The 23,173-nt window shown below is 38.1% G+C and overlaps 1 protein-coding gene across 1 annotated transcript; it reads right to left on the bottom strand.

Annotated features, from left to right (window-relative positions):
- Positions 1–832: 832 nt before the first annotated feature.
- On the bottom strand, positions 833–23,173 carry LOC110173846 (FERM and PDZ domain-containing protein 1). The gene is made up of 14 exons (XM_055158443.1): positions 23,055–23,173; positions 21,643–21,806; positions 17,459–17,561; positions 16,198–16,243; positions 13,269–13,373; positions 11,390–11,485; positions 10,635–10,760; positions 10,437–10,556; positions 9,815–9,951; positions 8,789–9,008; positions 7,937–8,119; positions 7,706–7,850; positions 4,763–5,776; positions 833–4,068 (listed from the first exon to the last, which is right to left on the bottom strand). The coding sequence occupies exons 1-14, from the start codon at positions 23,171–23,173 to the stop codon at positions 1,091–1,093; spliced, it is 5,556 nt and encodes a 1,851-aa protein (XP_055014418.1). The 3' UTR covers positions 833–1,090.

Below are 23,173 nucleotides of genomic sequence, written 5' to 3'. Positions count from 1 at the left end.
GACAAAATATTAAATAATGAACCAAACCTGTTATTTTTAAAGGTTAGACACAAAAGGGGCATTGCAAGAAGTATAAATCAAATAATTTAATATTAACAATATAAAGCTATTATGACTTGTAGACTTACTCACAGTGGGAAGAGTAACCCACACTTTTACTCAAGTAAGTGTTGTGCTACTTCAATAAAATATTACTCAAGTAGGAGTAAAAGTATGCTGTTAGAAAAGTACTCTGAAAATTTACAATTTATTTAAAAAAGTTTCTCAAGTAAAGGTAACTGAGTGCTACCCACCTCTGTCACTGACATAGTCATAAGAACCCAGTGTATCCAAATATGAATGATAATGAATGTTTATAGCCCTATTCTTCAATTTCTAAAAATAATGCACTTAGTGTTTATGTATACTGCCAAGACCAATGTTTAGGAGAATGCTGAAAATTGTCAATGTGGATGACATAAACTTTATTTTCTAATATTACAATCATTGCAAGATGTGCCAATCAAAAACTACCATGATGTATCTTCATCTGTGATTTATTTAAGTATTTTTATTCACCGGTTTTGCTTATCTTTGTTGTAACCACCAGGAAAACATAGTACTAGAGTTTTTGTAAACAGTAACATTAAAAGCCCAAACAACCTGCAAGATTGCAGGTATAATATATGAGCAAAGGTAATATTACAAACAAAGGCCAATAGTGTATGAGTTATGCATACAAAACATTTGAGTTTATCTGTGCTTTTGTATTTGTAAAAGGCCAACTATTGTCACACCAATACAGCAAAACTACACATGTAAACATATGCACATCATCTGAACATTCCCGTTGATAAATAGTTGAATAAATAAATACTGTATACCATAAAATACTATATAGTACATTCAAGTAGGCCTTTTCTTCTGGACAGGTACAGGCTCTGCCTTTGGTTTGTGGGCTACAGTACGTGCACAGCATGAAGCCACTCACCACATGCATTCAGAGGTCTGCATAGTGCAAACTGTTGTGTCTTTACTGTTGTGATCGTTTGGACTGATTCTGTCTCATTTGATGGGTTCATAAGTCTTTGAGGTCCTTGCTCAACAGAGACTACAAAGCTGTGAGTGTGCGGAACAGCTGGGTCAGGCAGAAGACAGAGGCATTCAGAGCTGTGCACTGTTTAGCCAACAGTTTGGTGCTCAGGTCCTGACAGCTGCGTTTACTGCTGGCCCGTTCTGCAGCGACACAAAAGTCTCTGAAAGAACGTGTCACGTCCACTAGACCAGACACGGCCTCTGCATTCCTCCTCTCACAGCGCTCACAGCTCGAGAACCAAAGCGCCAGAGACGTAAGTCCCACCAGGATATGAAAACACTCAACTAAAGTGCAGAACATCTCCTCTGGGCTCTGTTCGATCCCTACCACCCTGTGGCACCCCGCCATGAGCCGCCGCGCCTCTAGCTGCAGCACCCTCTTGTTCTCTGTGAAATGAGCTGGGCAGGTGTCCCGTGGGTGCTGCCCCCTCTCGCTCTCAGAGGACTGGTCTGTGTGGGTGGTCTCCAGGACAGAGAGCAGCTGGTCTACATCAGCTTTGAGCAGCTGAAACCCAGTGGGGAGGCTCGGGTACTGCTGCTTCCCCAAACGCTGCAACATCTCTTTATGTGAGTGAGTCTGGGGTCCATCATCAGACAGAGGGGAGAGCAGGGGGCTGAGCTCTGAGGCAGAGGAGGACAGCATGGAGCGCGGGAACGACGGAGTGGTCAAGAGCGAGACAGGAGCAGAGGTGATGAGAGGGAGACCCAGTGCATTTAACTGAGGCCCGCTGCTTTGTGTGCGACATGAGAATTCATACACTGTCAGCTCTTCGTCAAAAGTGTCTCCATCATTGAAGCAGTTTGTGTAGACAGACGAACAGCCACATGCATCCAGAGGGTCCACTACAGTATCACACCCAGAAACCGCAGGGCAGCCAGAGTCCGACCTCACAGAGACAACATCCAGAGGCACCTTCGACTGCAACGACTCTCCACAAACTGCAAACGGCCTGCAACCTCCAGAAATGTGAGATCTCGAATTGGACTCTTGGGGTCCACACATTAGGGCCTTTCCACTGTCAGAGCTGCTCTCTCGTGGTTCACTTGCTTCACTTAGACTCTGTTGGGTCACTACTACCGGAGCGATAATGGATGGACTAGTATTTATTCCTGGTACGTCTTCACCATGCTGAGTGAATCTGATTTTAGACACCGGCGCGGTGGTTACAGGACCTGGAGTGTCTATATACGAATTTTTATTTGGCTGAAAATGGTTCACAATTGAGGTTGGAGGTTCTATTACTGGAGCTGGCATACTCTGAACAGATGTAAAGTCTTTTTGGTCTTCTGACTGATTTTGTGCGGGTGTCAGTGACAGATCATTTTTTTCTTCTGAAAGAGCAGGATCCAAGTCTGAGCCCGTCACTGTAGTATCGGACTCATCTGATTCAATAGACTCAATAGCCAAGTCCAATGTCTCTGTCACATTGTTAACATCTGTAACACTTATTTTGATGTTTTTATCTTGATCTGTGATTTCCTCTGCTAGATTTTGGTTTGGGTTCCCAAAACCAGCCTGGTTAACTGACTCTAGCGAGCGGGACAGATAAAAAGGTAAATTGTGAATCTTGCTTCTGAGCGTGGATGCAGACAAGCGATTCATAATTGTAGGAGACCAAGCTTGGAACATGAAGTTAGACGGAGAATTAGTGGAGACTAAACTTGGGCTAACTAAATCTTTAGTTAGTGAGAATGTAAAGTCATTTGTAGAATCAACAGTATTTTTACAAGCAATTTGATTTTCAATATTAGGAGACATATTGTTTGATGCAGCACCAAGTTTTGAAGAGACTGAGAAAAGTGCACAGCTAAAATCTGAACTAAGAGAATAAAGCCTTTTTGTTTTAGTGTTGCCAATTTGAGATTCAACTGTATCAACTACAAAACTTTTCCTTGTCGCTACAACCCAATCAGGTTTAGTGTCACTCAAATTTGAATTTAAAGAGACAGTACCTTCATCATCCTCAAAAACATTATCAGAAGTGGTGCTGTCTGTAACTTCCTCACTTGCTGTCCGGGTAGAGCAAGCAACTGCCAAAGCCTCATCCTCTGTAGCACTGCCCTCTATCTGGGAAATAGTGGAATTACTTTGTACAACCTCCAAACACTGAATATCATTTGAATTGTTTGTGCTTTCGCTACCTTTCATTACGTTTTCTATTTCTGAACAGTAATTTTGAGTTGTACTGAGAACAGTTACAAATGGGGATGAGGGAGGAGCAGGCGGTGAGCAGAAGGATTTTGAATTGCATATAATTTCTTGAATATATTCCTCAATGTACGTATTCTGCTGTATTGTCATCACTGCTTCCCCAACTGTAGTTAATTTTGCATTTTCGCTTATCTTTTCTACAATACTTTTGGATATTTCTGGTAAAAACATGTGACTATCAAAAGGACCATTATTTAAAACACTTTTTGCCTCCTCGTGGGTTTCTTCCTTGCCATCACCTGTCCTATCAGCGCTCTCTTTTCCATCTGGCTCAACTCTACATCGCACCACGGTAATATTTGGAGAAGGGGGCTTTATCAAATCTGTAACTGATTTTGATTCCATTGACTCTGGCTCCATCTCCATTTCTTGCTTCCTGGTTATGTTTTGTGCTTCAGAAGTCCTTAGTTTATTTAAAGACTCTTTGGAGCAGTGTTTGGACAAGATTGGTTTAGACTCCAGCTGGGATGGTTCACCTTCTGAATGGGTCAATGAGGAGACAGTTGGACTTGGATTTTCGGTTTGCTCTGACGGTTCAGGGTCTGCGCTAAGCATCTGTGGATCAAAATATCCCACTGAGAGGTTTTTACGATGCTGCTTTTTGCTTTCATCTTGTTCTGGGAAAGACACAGTGGAGGTGTAGTCCGTTTCCAGATAGGAGCGCCGCTTTCGGGATCGTTTGCGGAGTTGGGACAGTCTCTCGCCTCCTGCTCTAAAGCCCACCTTTTTGTCTTGTCGTTCATTGGGTCCAGCTTCTGCCCCCTCACCCACAGCACACATACCTGCATGAGAGAAAAACACACAATACAAATAATTATGTTTTTCATTTGTATGTGTGTTTTGTGTGCAATCCATTTATGATATGAGTTCCACAACCCTATTGTAGGTAGTTGTATTTAAATGTTTAAATATTAATGAAAGTAGTGGAAAAGAAAAAAAAAAAATCCTGAAAATCTACTTATAAAGCAGTCAGCTTTTATGGTAACTGTGACATTTTAATTCTTGCAGTCAGAAGAGTAAATTTAGACTAAATAACTTTTTGTACTTATTCTGACATATTTCAACATGGGAAAGTGTGCAGAGTTGATATATTATAAGACATTTGCATAGCCAAAAATAGTAGGAATACTAACAGCAAATTATGCACTCTGTACACATTAACTTACTATTTTGTTAATCAATATCTCATTCTATTCAATAGAGTAAAGTAGTGTTCAACCAATGGCACAACAACACAATGGCAGAAAGGAGCAAGTTTTCCATCTGCCTGTAGATGGCAGTAGAAAATACTGTTTTAACAAAAACACTTGCTAGATTAGGAAGGTGCATATTGTGTTCTTTGTATCTCTACTGATGTACAATTCACTAATTCAGTAATATACTAGGAAGTAGTACATGACATTGGGTTCACCATATGTGAAAATGCTACAAATATCCACCCATTTGTGCTGTATATTGCCAAGAAAACTCAATTACCTCTTTTTGCTGACACTAATCTTGGATCTTCAGGGGAGGCAAGCTGATCTCTGGCATCAAAGAACTCCTCCTCTGAACTGCTGTCTCCAAAACCAGGGGGCGGTTGGAGAATTGGGACCTGATCCAAAGCAGAGTCCCCCTCTGAACCTCTTTCACTTCCTCTTTGGGACAAACTCCGAGCGCTGTCCGGGGTGATATTAGACACCAGATTGTAATAACATCGAGCATCATTTTGGTCAAAGTTAAAAACATACTCTGCATTTGAAGTTTGAGAAGATGTTGATGCTGGGGTAGCCTTATCTTTACCACTGTCCCATTGTAACTTTTCTCTTCTCTTCCTCAATTCTTCCTCTACATCCTCATCTTCTTCACTTGCCTCTGGGGGACTTGGGAGGAAATCTACGAGTCGTGACAAGTCAGCAAAACGCATTGAACTATCCTCACTACATGCATTTTGGTAGCTTGTAGATGGTGACATAGGTGGAGTGAGTATTTGCGGGTCTGCTCCGTCTCCGGACTTTCTACAGACTACTTCTTCAGTATTTGGGTGTAACAGAGGGTGCGAATGGGCAGGTGGAGGTCCGAGAAGGTGTGACTCATTTAGGACAGGGGTATAATGATGTAATTGAAGTGGGACAGTTTGAGATATGTGGTGGGATGAGCAGGATAGCAAGTCGTCTTCCTCTAATGCGTCTAAGGAATCACAGGACAGGCTCGTCAAAACATGGCAAGAATCTGAAGCTTCTGATTGGTGCTCCTCTGCCCCTCCACCAACCACCCTCTCTGTCATGTTCATTTCTCCATGAGTTTCTAACATTATCACTTCTGAATCTGCATTCTTCATGTCCTGTAGGGGTTTTTCGATCTTGAACTCTCTCTTCCTCCTCTTCACCCTCTCTTTTCTCCTGATCGCATGTGCTTCGGAGGAGGAGCGGTTGCGTGGGGAGGTCACCATGTTTATGATGTCAATGTCAGTGGAGCTATCAGAGTCGCTGGCACATCTCGACACGTAACCTGCAGCATAAAAACAACATGGTGTCAACAATATACACCAAGTCATATTTGCCATGAGGCGAGACCAGTTTATGGGTTTTCTGGCAAAATATGTCATTGCTATACAATAAAGAACACAACAATGCAATTGACGATGCTGGAATTCTCACAATATCACAATATTCAATAGAGCTATATCTTATAAATGTAAGGAAGACTCACAAATGAGTATTATGCAGTTTCTTTTTTTTGGTTGTCTTGTCTCTGTGTTAATATAGGAGGCAGCTGCAGCTATATTAAGCTCTGTAAACAAGAGGACTGTGTGATATGGTGATCGAAATTGTGATATAATTCCTGAACTAAGTCATTTCAATATGCTATTTTAGTAACATATTGTGATTCAAAAAAGCAAGTTTATGTTCTAATGCTGACGGTATTCCCCATCCAATCCTCTGATTGGTCAGCCTCTACAATGTCCCAAGTGAGTGACAGGTGATTTAAAGGTTGTATAGAGGATTTTCCAAGGAACGAGAAATCCAGCGACTGTTTGTCCTTTTTCAAATGTTGCGCATGCGTGAAACCACCCCCCCTCCCCTACAGCTCCCTACGTAGAAACGCCTTCTCCCTCCTCCTCACTACGCCAGAAACAGGTTTGTTTACAGCCGCTGCACATGACTTGTAAACAACTAACTACAGTGTTGGTTAGGCAAGACGGAGAAGTGAGGAGCGGGGGGAGCGGGTGTGCGGACATTTCGTTCGCGGACGAGAAGTGAGGAGCAGGGAGCAGGGAGAGGAGAGGGGAGCGGTGCGCGGAGATTCCGTGCCCGGAGAAGTGAGGAGCAGGGGGAAGAGCGGATCGGGCAGCGGGGAGAGGAGCAGGAAAGGGGTGCAGAGAAGAGTGCGCGGAGATTCAGTGCGAATGAACTAGCTACAACACACAGCAGCAAGCGGACTCTCTTTGCCTTGAAAATTACGTTTTCAGACATAGGATATCGCTTTCGTGTCCTGAAAAACGTTTGTCTAGCTCTTGGAAATAAAGTACGTTTTCATAATAAGCAGAAGTGACCTGTCCAGGAGTAATTTGTGGACCAGTGCGTCAGTATTTAGACCCTGTGTCTGCTTCATTTGCGCCATCGCTGGAATGAATCTACAAGAATCACCTTAGTTTGGCTTCGCTGCTTTTCCCCTTGTCTTCTTCTTTCAGCAATCTCAAAAACGGACTTTCTTTTGCGGCTAACTGCTCCTGGATTCTTGTCTGCCATTGCAACAAACTTTGTGCGAACTGCGAGGAAGATATAGGTCAAAAAAAGCCGCTAAGAACTGTTGCGTTGGTGGAGTAAACAGCGTCTGTGCGGCTTGCGTCTGTGGAGTGCGTGACAGGCGTACGTAAACCACGTACCGGCGGCGCGCAGGCAAGTCAGTTACGCTAGAAACGTATGGAGATTGATTGACAGCCTGTCAGCTAACAGATAACGAGGCAGTGTCGTTATCTATTGGCAAATGTTTAGCTGGCCCCACCACGTCCAGAGTTGATTAATTTTTATTCTCTTTTTTTTGGTCATCATAATTACAAGGCTACTGCACCTCTATAATGCTATCATTGACAATTTGAAACAAAAAAAATCCTCCATACAACCTTTAACCAACTGCAATGAAGAGTGAGCATTCAGAAGAAGCAAATTACTTTAGTTATCTCTTCAAGACAGTATCAAGATACTATGGTGATAAAAATGGAAGAAAACTGTGATATAAATGTTTATATTTCCTACCCCTCATGCCAATTCACATGTAAAACAAGAAAAGTAAAAAAAAGTTTGCCTTTTAGTTGAGAAATGAGAAATCAGTCAGAACAAATAAATGTGAACTTTGCAAGACACACATTTTTGTTTGGTCAAAATATTTGAATAAACTCATAAGGGAGGGATTATTTTACCACTAAATCTTTAGTACCTTCTTCTGCCGATATTTTGTACTTTTTGTCATCCTCTATCCAGGGAAAAACATTAATGTTGGGGTCAATAAACACTCGACAATACCCCGCTATAAGGCAGGACATGTCTTTAGCTGCTGCAGTCTCCAGGAGCAGGGTGATGGGCTGTAAAAAGGAGAAAGAAGACTGATTAGATTAAGAGCAAATTGTAGCGATCTGGGCCATTTATGTTGATCTAGGGCTGCTCTTGCCTTGATGTCCTGCACATATATTTTAACCAGGCTGACGCGGTCAGATTCGGGCACCAGTTCAACACGTGTGATGCTGTTGAAATCGGTGAGGGCCGTCATGATGCTGAGTTTTCGGTTGACCACTTGGCTTACACCATAACGAGCTCCGACCAAAAGGTTAACAGTCGACTCTCTGTCCTGAAGCTGGGAAATACAGAAGGTCAAATTAGGTTGCAAAAATATAGTCTCAAAAACAATCTCATGCCTTACCTATTCATAAAATTGTTATCAATTTATGACTTAAATATGATCAGAATCAAATCTGTACTGATTTACAAAAAAACTCACAAAAGGAAGGAGAAAAAGCAGATAACAGGTCTAACTAAAACTTTTCAATACCAAGGTGAAGACTAGATCCTTAATTTTGACACCATGACAATAAATCTTTTAGAATATGTGTTCTAGCAGAAAATAACAATTCTAAAACTATTCACTAAAGATGTTTGTGTAATCCCTTAGTTGCCCAGGTAGGATCCATAGTAAAAGTAAAATTAAATTCTGTCAAGTGAACAAATATTTTAGAGTGAAGACATTTCACCGTGAAACATTCAATTAAAAAACACTGACAGAATTGAGTTTTTCTTTTGGTATTCAGAAAAGATTCAACTTTGTCCTATCTATGTCATTATTCACTATTGATACTTAGAATCTGGATAGCAAATTGTTAAGTTCCCTGGAAAATTATTATTTTGATTACAACATTTAGCAGATTGGTTGCAAATTAGTATCACAAGACCATTCTCCACAATGTGTGTGGTTTTCAATATCAGTGCTCCTTTATCAGTGTATTAGGGTGTCAGTCCTTGTGCTTACCATGAGTGTAGCACTAAATGATTTTCCTCCAAATGACTTGAGGTCACAGAGCTCTTCCAAATAATTGATCCGTGCCTGATCAATGGAAGAAGGCTTCAGTTTGGGATCCTGCAGTGACTGGCACTTCTTCAGGTGATAGTTTATGGCCTTCTTCAGGTCTTTCTCCTTCATGTTTCTCAGTAATGTAGTGGACACAAAGCTTTCTATACCCCAGGTTTTACTGTAACAAATACAGAAATGCATTTAAGACAAATGACCGCAATTAGGACAATGTTTGAGCAATAATTTTACCAGAATTGTACAAGTTCCAGGATATTCTTTTATAAACCTGGGCCCTATGTAACTTTTCTTTTAAAGGTTTCTGCCTTCCATCTGCTTGCCTCCATAGAAATGTTATTGCTTTGCCTAGAATGTTCCACAGTATGGCATTAAACTTATCAATCTTACACATCTGACCGGTAACTTGGTAACTGGGTGACGTCCTGGTAGCGTCACCCAATATAAAAGTTAAATGCCATTCTGTGGAACATTGCAGGCAAAGCAATAACATCTAAATGAAGACAAGCAAGTGGTTGACCCTTCATCAGAAAAGTCACATAGTACACCTTTAGATCCTTAAGACCATACAGAAAAGGTTTATCCAATAAAATATGCACTTAGCAAGATTTTGACAAGGACTAAACTGGCTCTACTAAAATATTGTGCAAAACTAGTATAGAACAGAAATATTAGACCGCCACTCCACCAAAACAGATCATATTAGGTGTAAGTTATCATTAAGGCAGTTTACAATAAATAGGGTGTATTTACATCAAGGAGGTGGAACAGAAAATTTAAGACTAAATTCTCAGACTAATAATCATGGATTACTCAAGCATGTGTGAATGAAACAAAACATAAATCCAGGTAAATTTTTGAGGCAGTAACATTATAACATAAAGCTCACAAGAGTAAACTTTGTGTAATATAGGACCATTAAGATCAATTCAATGAGCTACTTATGTACTTGTAATGTTATTGTCTCACGTGATTGTCTTGAGGTTGGTCTTCGGGGAGTATCCACTGCTGGCCAGTCTCTCCTGGATGTGCAGAGCTGCGAGCCGTAAAGCCGTGTTACACTTCATCTCCACTGCAAAGCGCTCCTGTAGCACATCATTCACTCCCTATGGCACAATTCAAACAGCTCGTCAAAGGCTAAGTAATACATCACAAACATAAGCAAACCCAGAGTGACGTTTCTAATTAAAGTAGCTGCACTCTTGTTCTTCTAATAACACATTATCCAATATTACTTGCCATAACAGCTGGGGTTAAAGTAGGAGTAGAATTGAAGGATTAAATCAAGGAACAATACCAGGGATGAACAAAGACAAAATTAAGACTTAACATAGATAAACCTGGTATAACACAAGCCTAAAGTTAAACTCGAACTTTAACAGGAATTTCAAAATTAAGTTTAGAATCCAATCTCACACAAATAATCCATTCAAAACACTGCAGTGATATACATATTTTTGAAATATATTTTTGGACACCCAAAATGTAACTGAAACCAATGAATATTGTCTATGTGTGATAAAAGTGCCTTTTCAATAATGATTTGTATCCAGTGTATTAAATTGACATAAAACTAAATTGACTTTGTCACCTGCAGAAAGAGGTATTCAAAGGACATGGGGTCTTCCTCGAGCAGAAGCTGAGGGTCCCTGGGAACAAAACAGGCTCGAAACAGACATCTGTAATCATGGGGTTCTTTCTTCTGCACAATCTACAAAAGATTATACAGACATGTTTAAAACATGTTTAAATACCCAGAAATCATCATAGAGTTTTATAGTGTCTGCACCTGCTGTATTCTCTCATCTTCGTGGAGGTGCAGTAGTTTGGTCACACCGGGCTGCTGCTCAAGAACCAATGAAAAGTGCTCAATTCGAATCAGAGACAGTTTCTCTTTCAGCGTCATCACTATGTCCTGGAATAGAGACAGTATGAGTACATAATAATAATAATACTTTTCATTTCAAAGAACAGTATTAAAACTGGTAATAACTAGTTCTACAGTAGTAGCTTGTCAAGAAAGGGAGGAATACAAGCCGAATGGAAGTATAATAATTAGTAAACGTAAGTCAAAGGCGTCTGTATACTGTGCGTATGTAATTGCTGTATAATGAGGGTCTCTGCTGTGCTTCTATGATGTGTGTCTCTAAATAAATAAACCATAGTATTTCTGAATAGCTGTAGTGGTAGAATTTGATAAGTTTGGTAGCAGCACCAGATGTGTTAGTAGTAGTAGCACAGTAGTAGATGTACCTTTTTCTAGCAGTGGAAAAGTACAATAGTAACTGACATTTAATGTGTTCACTATTACATTGTTGAGTTGATTTTATTCAAATATTTTGCACAACACTACATCTAATAATGACATGTACTTATGAAAAGAAAAATACACATGTATGCTAAATGCACTGCTAGTACTACTTCTGTTACTGCTGGTGGCTGTTAACAAAATCTTTTACTTCTCTTGGTTATCAATTTTTTGCTAACAGTCAACAATGTTGTTTATAGTGTCTTGCTAAACTGTAATTTATTGTTGACCCATACCTTTACAGTGGTGCTTGGTTCAAATTTGAAGGCCTTGGTCTGTCCGTTTTCCAGATAAACCTTTAGGACATTGGGCAGAAAGAGCAGCGAGTTCCCCTTCAAAAATAGAGGTCAAAGGTCAAGACAGAGCATCATAAAAACTCCATCACAGCCATAAATAATGAACATAACCAGACATATTACAACCAGCCTGGGTCAACGCAAGTCAAACCCTGGCTTTTAAGATGTTTTACATTCAGTGACCCAAAAGATATTGAGGATGTCTTTGGGAAAGAAGAGGGGTTAGAACAGCAGAGAGCTCATGTTTGATGTTTCAGGCTTTCAGGCTAACATGTGAAATAGTGGGTCCAATTTTGGAGCATACATTGTATGTACTAGTATTCTTATCTGTTTTTCAATACATATTAAAATTGCTAAACAAATGCAAGAATCAGAAGTAAGACCAGAGCTGCTAATACATTAGACTCTGCAGAGGACATTGTATTACTTCAATAACTGCAGCCATTGCAATTTGCTAATTACAACCTTTAAATTATGATTTCATTGTGATTCATTTTGCTATCTTAGTAGACAGATTTATAGAAGGGTAAGGAAATATTCTCTGTAGAAGAAAGCCACAAGGAAGACTAAAGAGAATACATGTAGATATAGTGAAAGAGGACACGAATGTAGTCATTTTGTTAACTTGTGTGCATTTAGCTTACAATACATTATAATATTATTACTTGTACACAAAATTATAATCTTCAGGACAACAGCTATTGATAATACTATATATATTTCCCCCATTTGTATATTTCCATTCTTTTTTCTACTTTGTTTATACCATGCGGCTCTCCCACTGCCCCTCCTTCACTAATATGGCTGTATTGTGCAGTAATCGTGGGCATTAGGAGACAAGAGGAGAGGCACATATTGATCTGTGTTTTCTCAATGATTAGTAATGGGCACTCTTATCTCTGTGGTTTTCCCCATCTCGCTAATTTCACATCCGCAGACAGGAAGCAACGATAACCAGCTACACATGTATTTAAAAACTGCTCACGGTTAATTTTGCTTGGAAAAATTATCATAAATAATTTCTTATGGAGAAGCAACAGGGAACTTATAATACATACTAAACTATGGCATGTGTTCTTCTGTAATTGGCTTTCACTGTGTAAAATACTATCTTAGGTAACATAGACACAATTAAGATCCCTATGAAGGCCCTATACTATAAAGAAAACAATAACCCTGACCTAAACTTCAATTGGGATCTCCTAGTATTGTGGTACATTCCATAATTTCATTAAAAAAATCTTCTTGTTATATTTTTCCTAACAGGCTTAGTAATATAAGGCCAAAAACAGAAATGCTCTGCTAATAAGATCTATATAAAATCATAGTTCACAAGTTTGAATTGGTATGGGGATAGCGATACCTTAGTGTAAGATACTACAGCACACTGTTATACTATTCATGGACTTCAATCACATTTTTATTGTCATGGATTCCATTGTGAGGAATTTTTTGCATTCAAATAATAGACAAATTAGTTTTGAGTTTGAGTCCTCATTTTTGATAATTCAAAACCAATTCAATCGGTTTCAGGATGATGAAGATTTGGAGTATTGTCACAGTAATTAACAATTTAAAACAAAACATTATATCTTTTGAAAGGGAAGAAATCTTCAAAAAGTCTCATATAACAGGAAGCTGAAAGCCAAAAATAGTAGTAGTAATTATATACTATATTACACTACTGCTACTATAGCTGTAGTAGGCCATTGAAAGTGAAGAACTCATATAATCTTTTCCATTTTATTTTAAAGTAAGTGACACATTTCATTATAATTAGTATAATTAGTAGGCTTAACTCTGGCTCTGTGGGATGTACCTGAGACTGTCCGTTGACTTCCACCTCTTCAGCAAAGCGCACTTTCACAGGGTTACACTTGAGCTTGGCCTTTTTCTCTGGAGTGATGAAGGATGACTTTGGCCCCTGCAAACAGAGGTCTCAGTCAATGAACTCCATCAGTTGTTTTCAAGAAAAGCCAAAATTAGCATCTACAACTATAATCTTCAGTTAAAAAAGTAAAAACTAATACTGTTAATGTTGATAATAATTTGCATAATAACACATTTCATTTATATAGCACCGTTCAAAACACCCAATGCATTATTCATTATACACTATAGTGGTAAACTAGCACTGTCAAGCTACATATGGGTGAAAAGTCTTGCCAGTGGTCTTTTATCACAGTACTAACTAAGCAGGGCCTAATCTTCTTAATTAACTATTAACATTTTTGTCATTATGGTAAATGTTTCTAAATACATCTTAATTTAAAAACATCTTTGGTAATTACTTTTCAGAAAGTCATATATTACAGTTTTACAATTTTTTGTCACTTCCTAATTGTATAAAGATTTGTGTCTCAAAATTTGCTTTGGCACCAACACATATAAATAGTTAAAAATATCGGTGACCCAGGAAATGTTAAGAAAGGTGTTAAAATGTTGCATAATCTAAGACAATAGCTCTGTTTCACACTCAATGTTGCAGGAATTGTATTATGTGTAAACTAAAATGCTGTAATGAAAAACACATTTTTCATTAGACACATTATATCCTGTAATGTTCTATGCAATGTTACAATTGTGCCTGCTTATGCACTCAGTTGTATCTGTATGTGACCTTTTCCACAACAATATGACCATAGAGTTGATATTAAGCATAGTTATAATGACTCACCAGTTATTTTATCACAATTTTTAACAATCATTGACACAAGCTCCTCTCTTTTTAAACCAACCAATGCAATAATGAGCTGTGCCTGTGTATAATATAAAGTCCAATAATCAATATACAAGGCTACTTAAAATAAGTTTTCTTTTACTTTGAAAGTCTAAGGAAAATCCCATTATGTTCTTTATCTTCACCAAGACTAGCTGTGAGCGTGGGATTACACAGCAAACTGAACCAACTTAATTAGGGCATTAAGGCAAGACCTGGTCAAACAGGAGTACGCCAGGTCAAATTCAAGACAGTGTAGTAAACCACTAATGGACCAGAATTAAACCAGGACAAGACTAAGACTAAACCAGGCCTTAGTCACAGTTTTCAGGTAGTCTATGTGCAAATGTGAATTTGTCCTCAAGACAATAAAACTTCAAGACTAACCCAGGATGAGAGCTCGCCCAGTTCACAAAACCACTACACCTAAGATTACTGTTTGACATCATTGTTTAGGAATTTTATCATATGACTGATGATTGCTTTCGGTCTATATTTTTTCATTACAATTCTGCCAGACTGATATATTTCCAAAAACATTTTCCAAATCTTCACTCAGACTCATTGGGGGAGGTGCGAGTGGTCATGAATCACTTAAATCTGCCCCCGTCAGCAACAGCCCTAATGAGAAACGCTGATGTACCGATCCACTTCACCTGCACTCACACATACATCACCCAAACACTTAGAGACACTGCCCTCAGATCATTCAATGCACTGAGGAGGGGAGACACCAGGCCAGACACCAGCCAAATTGTTGTGTTGGATTATTGCCAGTTAAAATATTGTGATTTGAGTCTATTTTTCTGTACTGCATCATTTTTCATATTGCTACTAACTCATGTGAAGCACTTCAGTCAGATAAGCTGTATAGATAAGCTTGAATTGAACTGACCAATTTTAAATGATACAATTTAAAACTTTATCTAGAAATTCAATTCATAGATCAAATTTTGAAATGCATTCTGATGCATGACAGCAGTCTGAAATATTAACTGCAAAACTAATATATAAATCAAGTGCATTTCTTAACATGTCTGAAGTGGTCTAACCATTGTTTCCCAAAGACTGGGTTGCGACCCTCAAGTGGGTCGCAAGAGATTTTTTTCTTGGGTCGCCTTGTCACAATCTGCATGTAGGTCTGCAATATACAGTTCTGACACATGAGAGAGCTAGGGACTATTTTGTTCCAATATTGCTGGTTCAAATGAATGTTGAAAAGAAAAAAAAATGGGCTACAATTAATGTCCAAATAGGTGACTTATGGATCCTTTTTATTTCTGGTTCAATGACTGTTTTTCATTGTTTAAAACTTGAGTAATACTAATTGTTCAGAGAGACACAGTCACTCAGTCAACAATAAAATATCCTCATTAATGTTCAATAATGGTCAAATCCACCTTTATTTTGTGATTTACGAATAATGTCTACTGACTTCGGTCACAAAGGGTTGTGACTTTTAAAATATCCGTCCCCAGAAATGAAAGTTTGAGAAACACTGGTCTAAACACAGTTGGCATATTATGTATATTATAGGACCCCACAGAAAAACCAAGACATTGGTAAAACCAAGATCAGATCAAGTTTCACCACATTTTAACCTAGGTATATGGAGTCTGTATGACTGGCCCAGTGCAACCATTCAAATTGCCAGTACAGATTACATCTATAATCTTAAATTATTGCCTCTTCTTATGTTTATCTTATTGCGACCCAATATGATCACAGTTCATTGAAAAATTGATTCCTCTTGACATCCCTTGAAAAGTCATGACAGACAAAGAACATGGGGCTATGGCAGTTAATACAGGGTCTTTCTGATGCTTTAATACATTGTCAACTACAACATTGATTGAATGGCGAGACCTTGGCATTGAAGCACACGTTGGCCTTGACCCTCAGTCTAATTGACTTGTTGATGAATGGTTGCATTGACCCCAGCATTTTTATGTCCCATGTTGATAAACAGGAGGCGTGTGGTTACATAGAGTAAGCACCATGCAACATAGCAGTGATGTAGTAAACTCACCAGCATTGTCCGCAGCACTGTCATCGTCAATGTATCGTGACACTCCCTACAAAGAAAACATACACAGTTTTAGAATACATATTAAAATTATTGTTAAAGGGCCCATATTACGCTGATGTATAATGTTATGCTGTTGTTTCCTCATCAAGAACATACTCGGAGTTGTGTTTTGTTTCATTCACACATGTTTAACACACAAACCCTGTTTTTCTCTCAAACTAAAAACACTCTGTTCCCCCTTGTGATGTCAAGTGGTAATACAAGAAATGCTCCACTATGTTTTTAAACTCCATACACCTTCTCTAGAATCATTTGGATGCTTTCAGCCCTGTAATTGCCAACTTATACTGAACAAAAGGTAAAAGGTAGTTGTTCACTTGAAAACTACCACTAAATGACATCACAAGGTGGAGCAGAGCATTTTGAACTTTGGAGATGTAAACAGACTAACAATGCAGGATTACTAGGGGTGTAAGGATATCCAAGTCTCATGATATGATATCGTCACAGTATGAACCTCATGGTACAATATTTATTGTGATATCCTGGGAAAGCTCACGATATGGTGGGTAGGTTCACGATTAGAGATGTCACAGTATCCAAATCTCTCTGTACGATATTTTCATGATATACATCTCATGGTACGATATTTATTGAGATATTTTGTGGAGGCTAAAAAACTGTTAATATGCTACTTTTTCCTCTTAAAATGCCTTGACAAGACTTAAAAGTGCTTAGAACTGTTATTTCTTCATGTAGTCTGCACTGAAATGGAGCAAAGGATCATGGTCTATGTAGTTCCCTCTATCTTTTCGTAGCTATTACTGCACCATAACTTTTAATTTAAGCAAAGAGACTTGTAGTTCGATATATTGTATATGTATTGTATATTATTGTGAGAACTTTGACGATATGATATCGCAATATTTCGGTTATTGTTACATCCCTAAGGATTACTCAAACAACTCCAGGTATGTTTTTGATGAGGTAACAGCATACTAACATGGCTAAAAGCTCACTAGAGATAAATAAATGTTTTGTAATAGTTACTAAAATTTAGGTGATTACCAAGTATAAAAAGATGTACATTTACTCTTAGCTAAATAGTATGACATCATCACTTCATCACAACATAACATAGAAAAATGCCATTATGAATTATGAGACCTTGCCTTGCAAATTACCTTACATATAGGCATTTAGTATCACCCTCATGTCCATTACTACCCCTGTGTGTATAGCAGTGTGCAAAAGAGTGGACCTGAGTATTTCGGCAGCCTGTGCAGGGGTCAGATCATCCGCACAGACATTATTGATCTTCACCAGGCGGTCTCCAGGGACGAGGCGGCCATCTGCGGGACCACCTGTATAGAACATGTCCTTGTGCTGTTTAGCCTTATACACATATTCATATCACATCTGGCACACACCAGGCACACATGCACACACAGCACACACACAAGGCTCAAGCAAGAGGCCTTCCATCAATGTGCATATATTAACTTATATAGTGTTCGCTTAAAATCTTAAAGCTTAAATCTCATTATGTATGCAACTAGTCTATAAATCAAGTCCTAGTTTTAAATGTACTTTTCTGGTAAGCAGTCCACTACCTAATTCTGCGATGTTGTTGTTTTGTCTGAAATGTTGTTGTTTTGTCTGAAATGTATGACATGAAAGTATTGCATTCAACTGTGTTTTATTTCTGTGGGGTCGCATCTCCACAGATCTGACCTGTGACCTGACCTTGATCTGATTGTGCCACCTGATTGTCTCTATGAAGTTAGATGAGTTTAATGCTATATTATGGAACATTCCAAAGAAAGCAATAACATCTCCATAGAAAGAAACCCTCCACCAGGAATGTTAATGCCCCTTTAAAGGTAAAGGTTCTTTATTTATATTTATAATCAGGACTGGGGATCGAATCCACAACAACTCTAGGTCAATTCTAGAAGATTCAAAGCATCAATCATCTTTGCATGTTTTTTTATTTTTTTTATTTTTTATTTCTAACCTTTTTAAATCGACCAACCTCTATTCTCAATGATTCAGTGCTCTGTAGAGGCACATTAGGAATGCTATTCCCCGTTCAAATCAAGTGACCATTGAAATTATTGATTGAAAACATGGATTGAAACAGCAAGTCCTAGAAGCTCCTCTGGACTAATGAAAACCTATATCTAAATTGGGTTAAAAAAGTCAAAACCCCCCTGAAAAAAAACACTAACAATCATTAGAAAGAACCGCAGTAAGATAAGACAACTCCGGTAGATCATGTAATATGGACTGTGAAAAGGATTGAGATTCTGGGCTGATAGCCACTCTGCCACTGTGTATTATGACTAAGGCTAATAGTTATTTTAGTAGTTGACTAGTTAGTGATCCATTTTCATATTAATTGACAATTCACATTATTATTTTTATTATTTATTTGATTAATTATATAATATAAAGGAATAAAGCTAATTCTACTGTATTCCTCAATTTCACATGACTTTTTTCAGTTATGAACACCATTTTGAGGACTTTAGACAGTTAAACTTGATAAAAATATGTGTTTTGCCCTTGATGTGTAATACAAAGGCATTCGTGCTATCACAGTTTATGTTTGGCAGGAGCAGATGGCACAGCAGAGCACTTGATCTGCCCTTAAACCTCCAGGGAATTCAGACATCCAACTTCAGACAGCAGCAAAGGCTAAGTGGCATACAAAACTATTCTCTATATGTGGCCCTTACAGTGCAACAGATGGAAGCAGACAATAATAAATGCAAGACAGCCATTTAGTGAAGGAATGATCTATTCGCCCAAGAATCGGGGCTTGGTGTCAAAATAACTTGACAAAACTTACAGAGTACATCCTTTCTTTCCTTTCTTTGCTGCAATATGATTTGATCAGCTAAATGAAATTCCCATACAAATGTGTAAGTGTATTTAAAGTAAGACAAAGACATCTGAGCCACAAAAGTTTCTGGAGTAGCTCTGTAGTAGTAGAGATGGCTGTAGACTGCGACTACTCAACACAATGGGTTGATGTTTCTATTTTGGGATTCCAACTGTGCGATTGTTCAGCTGCAGTGTTTGATGCTGCACAAAGAAAGCACTTTCGTTTTAAAGAACTGGAACCATGTCATATTTCTTGACCACGATATAACTATAAGAATTTTTACTATACAAAAGTAACTGTACACAAGGTAATTAATGAGACAAAACAAGTAATTAGACACAAATACACTGGAGACACCTTATGATAACACAGCTTCTTACATTATGCTTCTGTACATGGGTTGAAAGCAAGACGTTGTTATGACGTTCTAATTTTCAATCTGAATATACTGGTATATAAGGAGAAAATTGTAAAAGCTAGATGAACAACTTTATTCTTGTTAAAGGTCCTACATTACACCAAATGGATTCTTGTGAGATTTAAGTCATGCTATAAAGATATTACCCCATTATTGACACATTTGTTCATTCACACACGTTTGAGTAACCGTTTGTTATTAGTATGTCTACATCTCCAAAGCTTATAATGCTCTGTTTCACCCTGTGATGCAATGTAGCGATGACTTCCAAATTAACAGTTACCTTTTACCTTTAGTTCAGTAGAGACTGACTATTTATGGTCTGTAATCATCCAAACGATTCTAGTGAAGGTGTATGGAGTTTAAAATCACACTGGAGCATGACATTACAAGGAGTGTTTTCTGTTTGAGAGAAGAACTATGCAGGAATTGTGTTAAACACATGTAAATGAAACAAATGTGTCAATAATGATGTAATATCTTTATAACATTGCTTAAATCTCACAAGAATCCATTTTGTGTAATATAGGACCTTAAATGAGTAAATGTTGTGTTTTCACCTAATATACTGAATATATAAAACATATAATAATATTCTAATAATAATCTAATAATGTAGTTGCATTTTAGTGATTGCAACCCCAGAGCCAAAAGCAGCATTAGGACCCTTTGTTTCAGTGTTTCAGGCATGTGAATAGTAACTAAATGCTAAAGGGTTTGTGAGAGCTAAAGACCAGTTGGATAAAGACATATCAATACAATTAGGATAATGAAGATTTAAACCAAGTGCAAAAGCAAGTTTTATAAATGTTTACCATTAAGTGATGGGTCGATATTATGAGGTGTTCCCAAGGTACAGAGCTGGCTGGGTATCCTACAAATTAGTAATTGTAGCTCAAATTACTGAGATCATAATCGATTCTGTTCAGTTAGTTTGGTAGTGTATAATGTTATGTTTAATAGGTGTACTTTTCCATTCATTTATAAGGACAATGACTACAGTGCTTTCTACATTTAGTTGGTAAGTTCCCTCTTTAATCCTGATTTATTGTGCTTGTGTGCAGTGTCAGTCCCCACAGAGGTTTCTAACATTTCGTCTTGTCCTCGGGCCAGTGGACCGCAGTACTCTGGCACTGCTCCACAACTTCATCTGCTAAGGAGACGCACAAATAAACTAGGGTCTAACAAGGAACTCAAGAGCGAAATGAATGCAGAAGAAATGTAGAGAAATTAACTAATTTGCAAATGGAAAATCTCAGCCATCTCAGACCAGACCAATACATTAAAGCAAAGGTGAGGACATATGGTGAATATTAACAACAAAAGAGCAAAATAACTGAATGTAATTTTTGATGTCATTTATACAACATTATTGTCCTGTGTGTCTATTTGTTTTACTTCTAATTACTTGTTTCTAAATCTTTATTAGTCCTTTATCTTGAATAGCCAATTGCATCTTTGACTTCACCTTCACAAAAATTGTGCATATTCTTGTTACACCTACCAACATTTTGTAGTAAAATTAAAAATGGTTTAGGATATTATTGTTCAAGTATGTTCTTGCATCCATTCAAAGTATGTAGTGATGAGACGTACGGCAGTTTGACAATAATAGGAGAACAGAATAGATGTTCACGCTAGAAATTAAATTTATGCATAATTTATACAGACAAATTGTGAATAATGTCACCTTTACACATGTGGTCCAGATGCTCCATGCTTCAAGGCTACAAATTGAGACGTATTGTCCACCCATGTTACACTACAACTGCCTTAGGACTGCCAAGAAGAAGTGTATGTCTTGATCAGAAGTAACAGCTAAGCAGACCAAAACACTGCATCACCTTGGCACAGAAAACCACCCACCCGTGGAGAGGAGCTCCAAAAAAGGAAAAAAAAAAAAAAAACTTCTCTGAAACTGCAGTGTCAGCTTTGAAACAATACTCCAGAGAAGCACTTTATACCTGCTACTCAGGAACTGCCCACTTTAAGATATGCTGCTATACGCACACTGTAACAGGATAATGCAGGCTTAAAAGCATAAGGATGCTTTATAAGGATGTATGGGTGGTATATTGTTGATGATGGTGTCTATTTGTTTTCATTGTAGGCATCTTATATATAGAGAGAGACATACCAGGGGTGATGTCTTGCACCACGATAGGAGTGCTGGAGGACAGGGTGAGGCCGTGCGAGCAGAAGCCTGGGTCTCTCTGGATCTGGATGCTAAAGCGAAAGCCATAACTTCTCTGTTCTGGAACACTGGAGTGGGACGTCTTTTCTTCTGACGTACTCCTGTCTCTGCAAAAATTATATAGGAGACTATGTAGTATGGGTTCACAACAGGGCTGCACTGTTATGGGGAAAAAAGCTATTCTATTCTAAAGAGCACTGCAATTAGATATGCAATTTATTTTTATATTTAGTTATTTTATGTATTTCATTGTATGTTATATCATATATTTATGGATTTTATGAAATTTCATAATTTTGATTGTCTGACAAAAAAAAAGAGTATTGTATATACATACACTGCAAATCAGAGTGCCTCTGCAATTCTTCTTTTGTCTCCACAAGAACCCAAGTCCGATTAGGATCATTTTTTGAAAGTTTTGACCACTTTTTCAAGTTAAGTGAAATGAATGTTGTTGTTTTTTTAAGTCACAATATTTTGTTAGCAAAATGATTAAATTATTGCAATGAATTCCATAAAACACAAAAAATATGATATGACATAAAATAAATATATATCTATCCAATATATTGATCCAATCCAAAATTTGAGGTATAAGTGACAAGACAAATTGGGAATCAGAGGTCAAAAACTACATTGCATATAGGGCTGGGCAACATGGAGATATGTTACTTTGGTGATATTGTCAAGATTGTGAAAAATTTTATGCAGCATTCTGCTCAAACACAGACACCTTTCCCCACCCATTCCTCTATTGCTCAGCCACCCTAAGTCTCTGAGTGAATAACAGGGGGAAATAACCAATCACAGTGAAGTATGAACTCTCAAGCAGATGACTTAAACACACTTAAAGGTACACTGCATAACTTTTTGGTTAGGGGTCCATCATCTATTTGTTTCTATGGATATGTCATTGCTCTGCCTGGAATGTTCTGCTGTATGATATTAAACAGCTCTGCCTTACAATTATTTAATTACGGGAGGATTTATAGCTCAAAAATACATAGAAAAACAGGCATTCTGACAGTGAGTGGGGTTCACAGATCTGACCTGTCACTTGATCCACCCGAAAAGTTACACAATGCACCATTAAAGCCATTCTAAAGATACTAGACGTCAAGGAAATGTCTGTATAACACCCGTAATGTTAATTACAAACACATAATAGCATAATGTGAAAACATGAACCAACATCGACACATAATAAAATTAAAATTGTAGCTCCAAGATTTTTTGTTCTATATCCCCCACTCCTAACTCCATAGTTATTTATGAATGCACACACCAACAATACACCAATTTCAACACACAAAAGCTAAACTAAAAAATTCCATGAAGTAAAGCACTTATATTACCTGCCCGCAGAGTGAGACCTGCTCCCAAGATCTCTGGAGCGTCTGAGCCATCGTCCCACCACCTGCTCCACTCGACTGGTGCGACGTGATGGGGACCTGCTCCTGTCCTGCTCTTCCAT

This window comes from Boleophthalmus pectinirostris, unplaced genomic scaffold, assembly GCF_026225935.1.
Source record: "Boleophthalmus pectinirostris isolate CB_2022bp ecotype Guang Dong unplaced genomic scaffold, ASM2622593v1 HiC_scaffold_22, whole genome shotgun sequence".
Lineage (NCBI taxonomy): Eukaryota > Metazoa > Chordata > Actinopteri > Gobiiformes > Gobiidae > Boleophthalmus > Boleophthalmus pectinirostris.
This window is presented reverse-complemented; position numbering and strand designations above follow the sequence as displayed.

What these genes read in the sequence shown, in the direction of transcription:
- LOC110173846 (XM_055158443.1), bottom strand. Translation starts at nt 23,173, where the DNA reads ATGGAAGAGCAGGACAGGAGCAGGTCCCCATCACGTCGCACCAGTCGA. An exon ending in CAGTGCTGCGGACAATGCTG is followed by an intron (nt 13,374 to 16,197) that starts GTGAGTTTACTA and finishes CTCTGTTTGCAG; the next exon opens with GGGCCAAAGTCATCCTTCAT. An exon ending in AAGATGAGAGAATACAGCAG is followed by an intron (nt 10,557 to 10,634) that starts GTGCAGACACTA and finishes AATCTTTTGTAG; the next exon opens with ATTGTGCAGAAGAAAGAACC.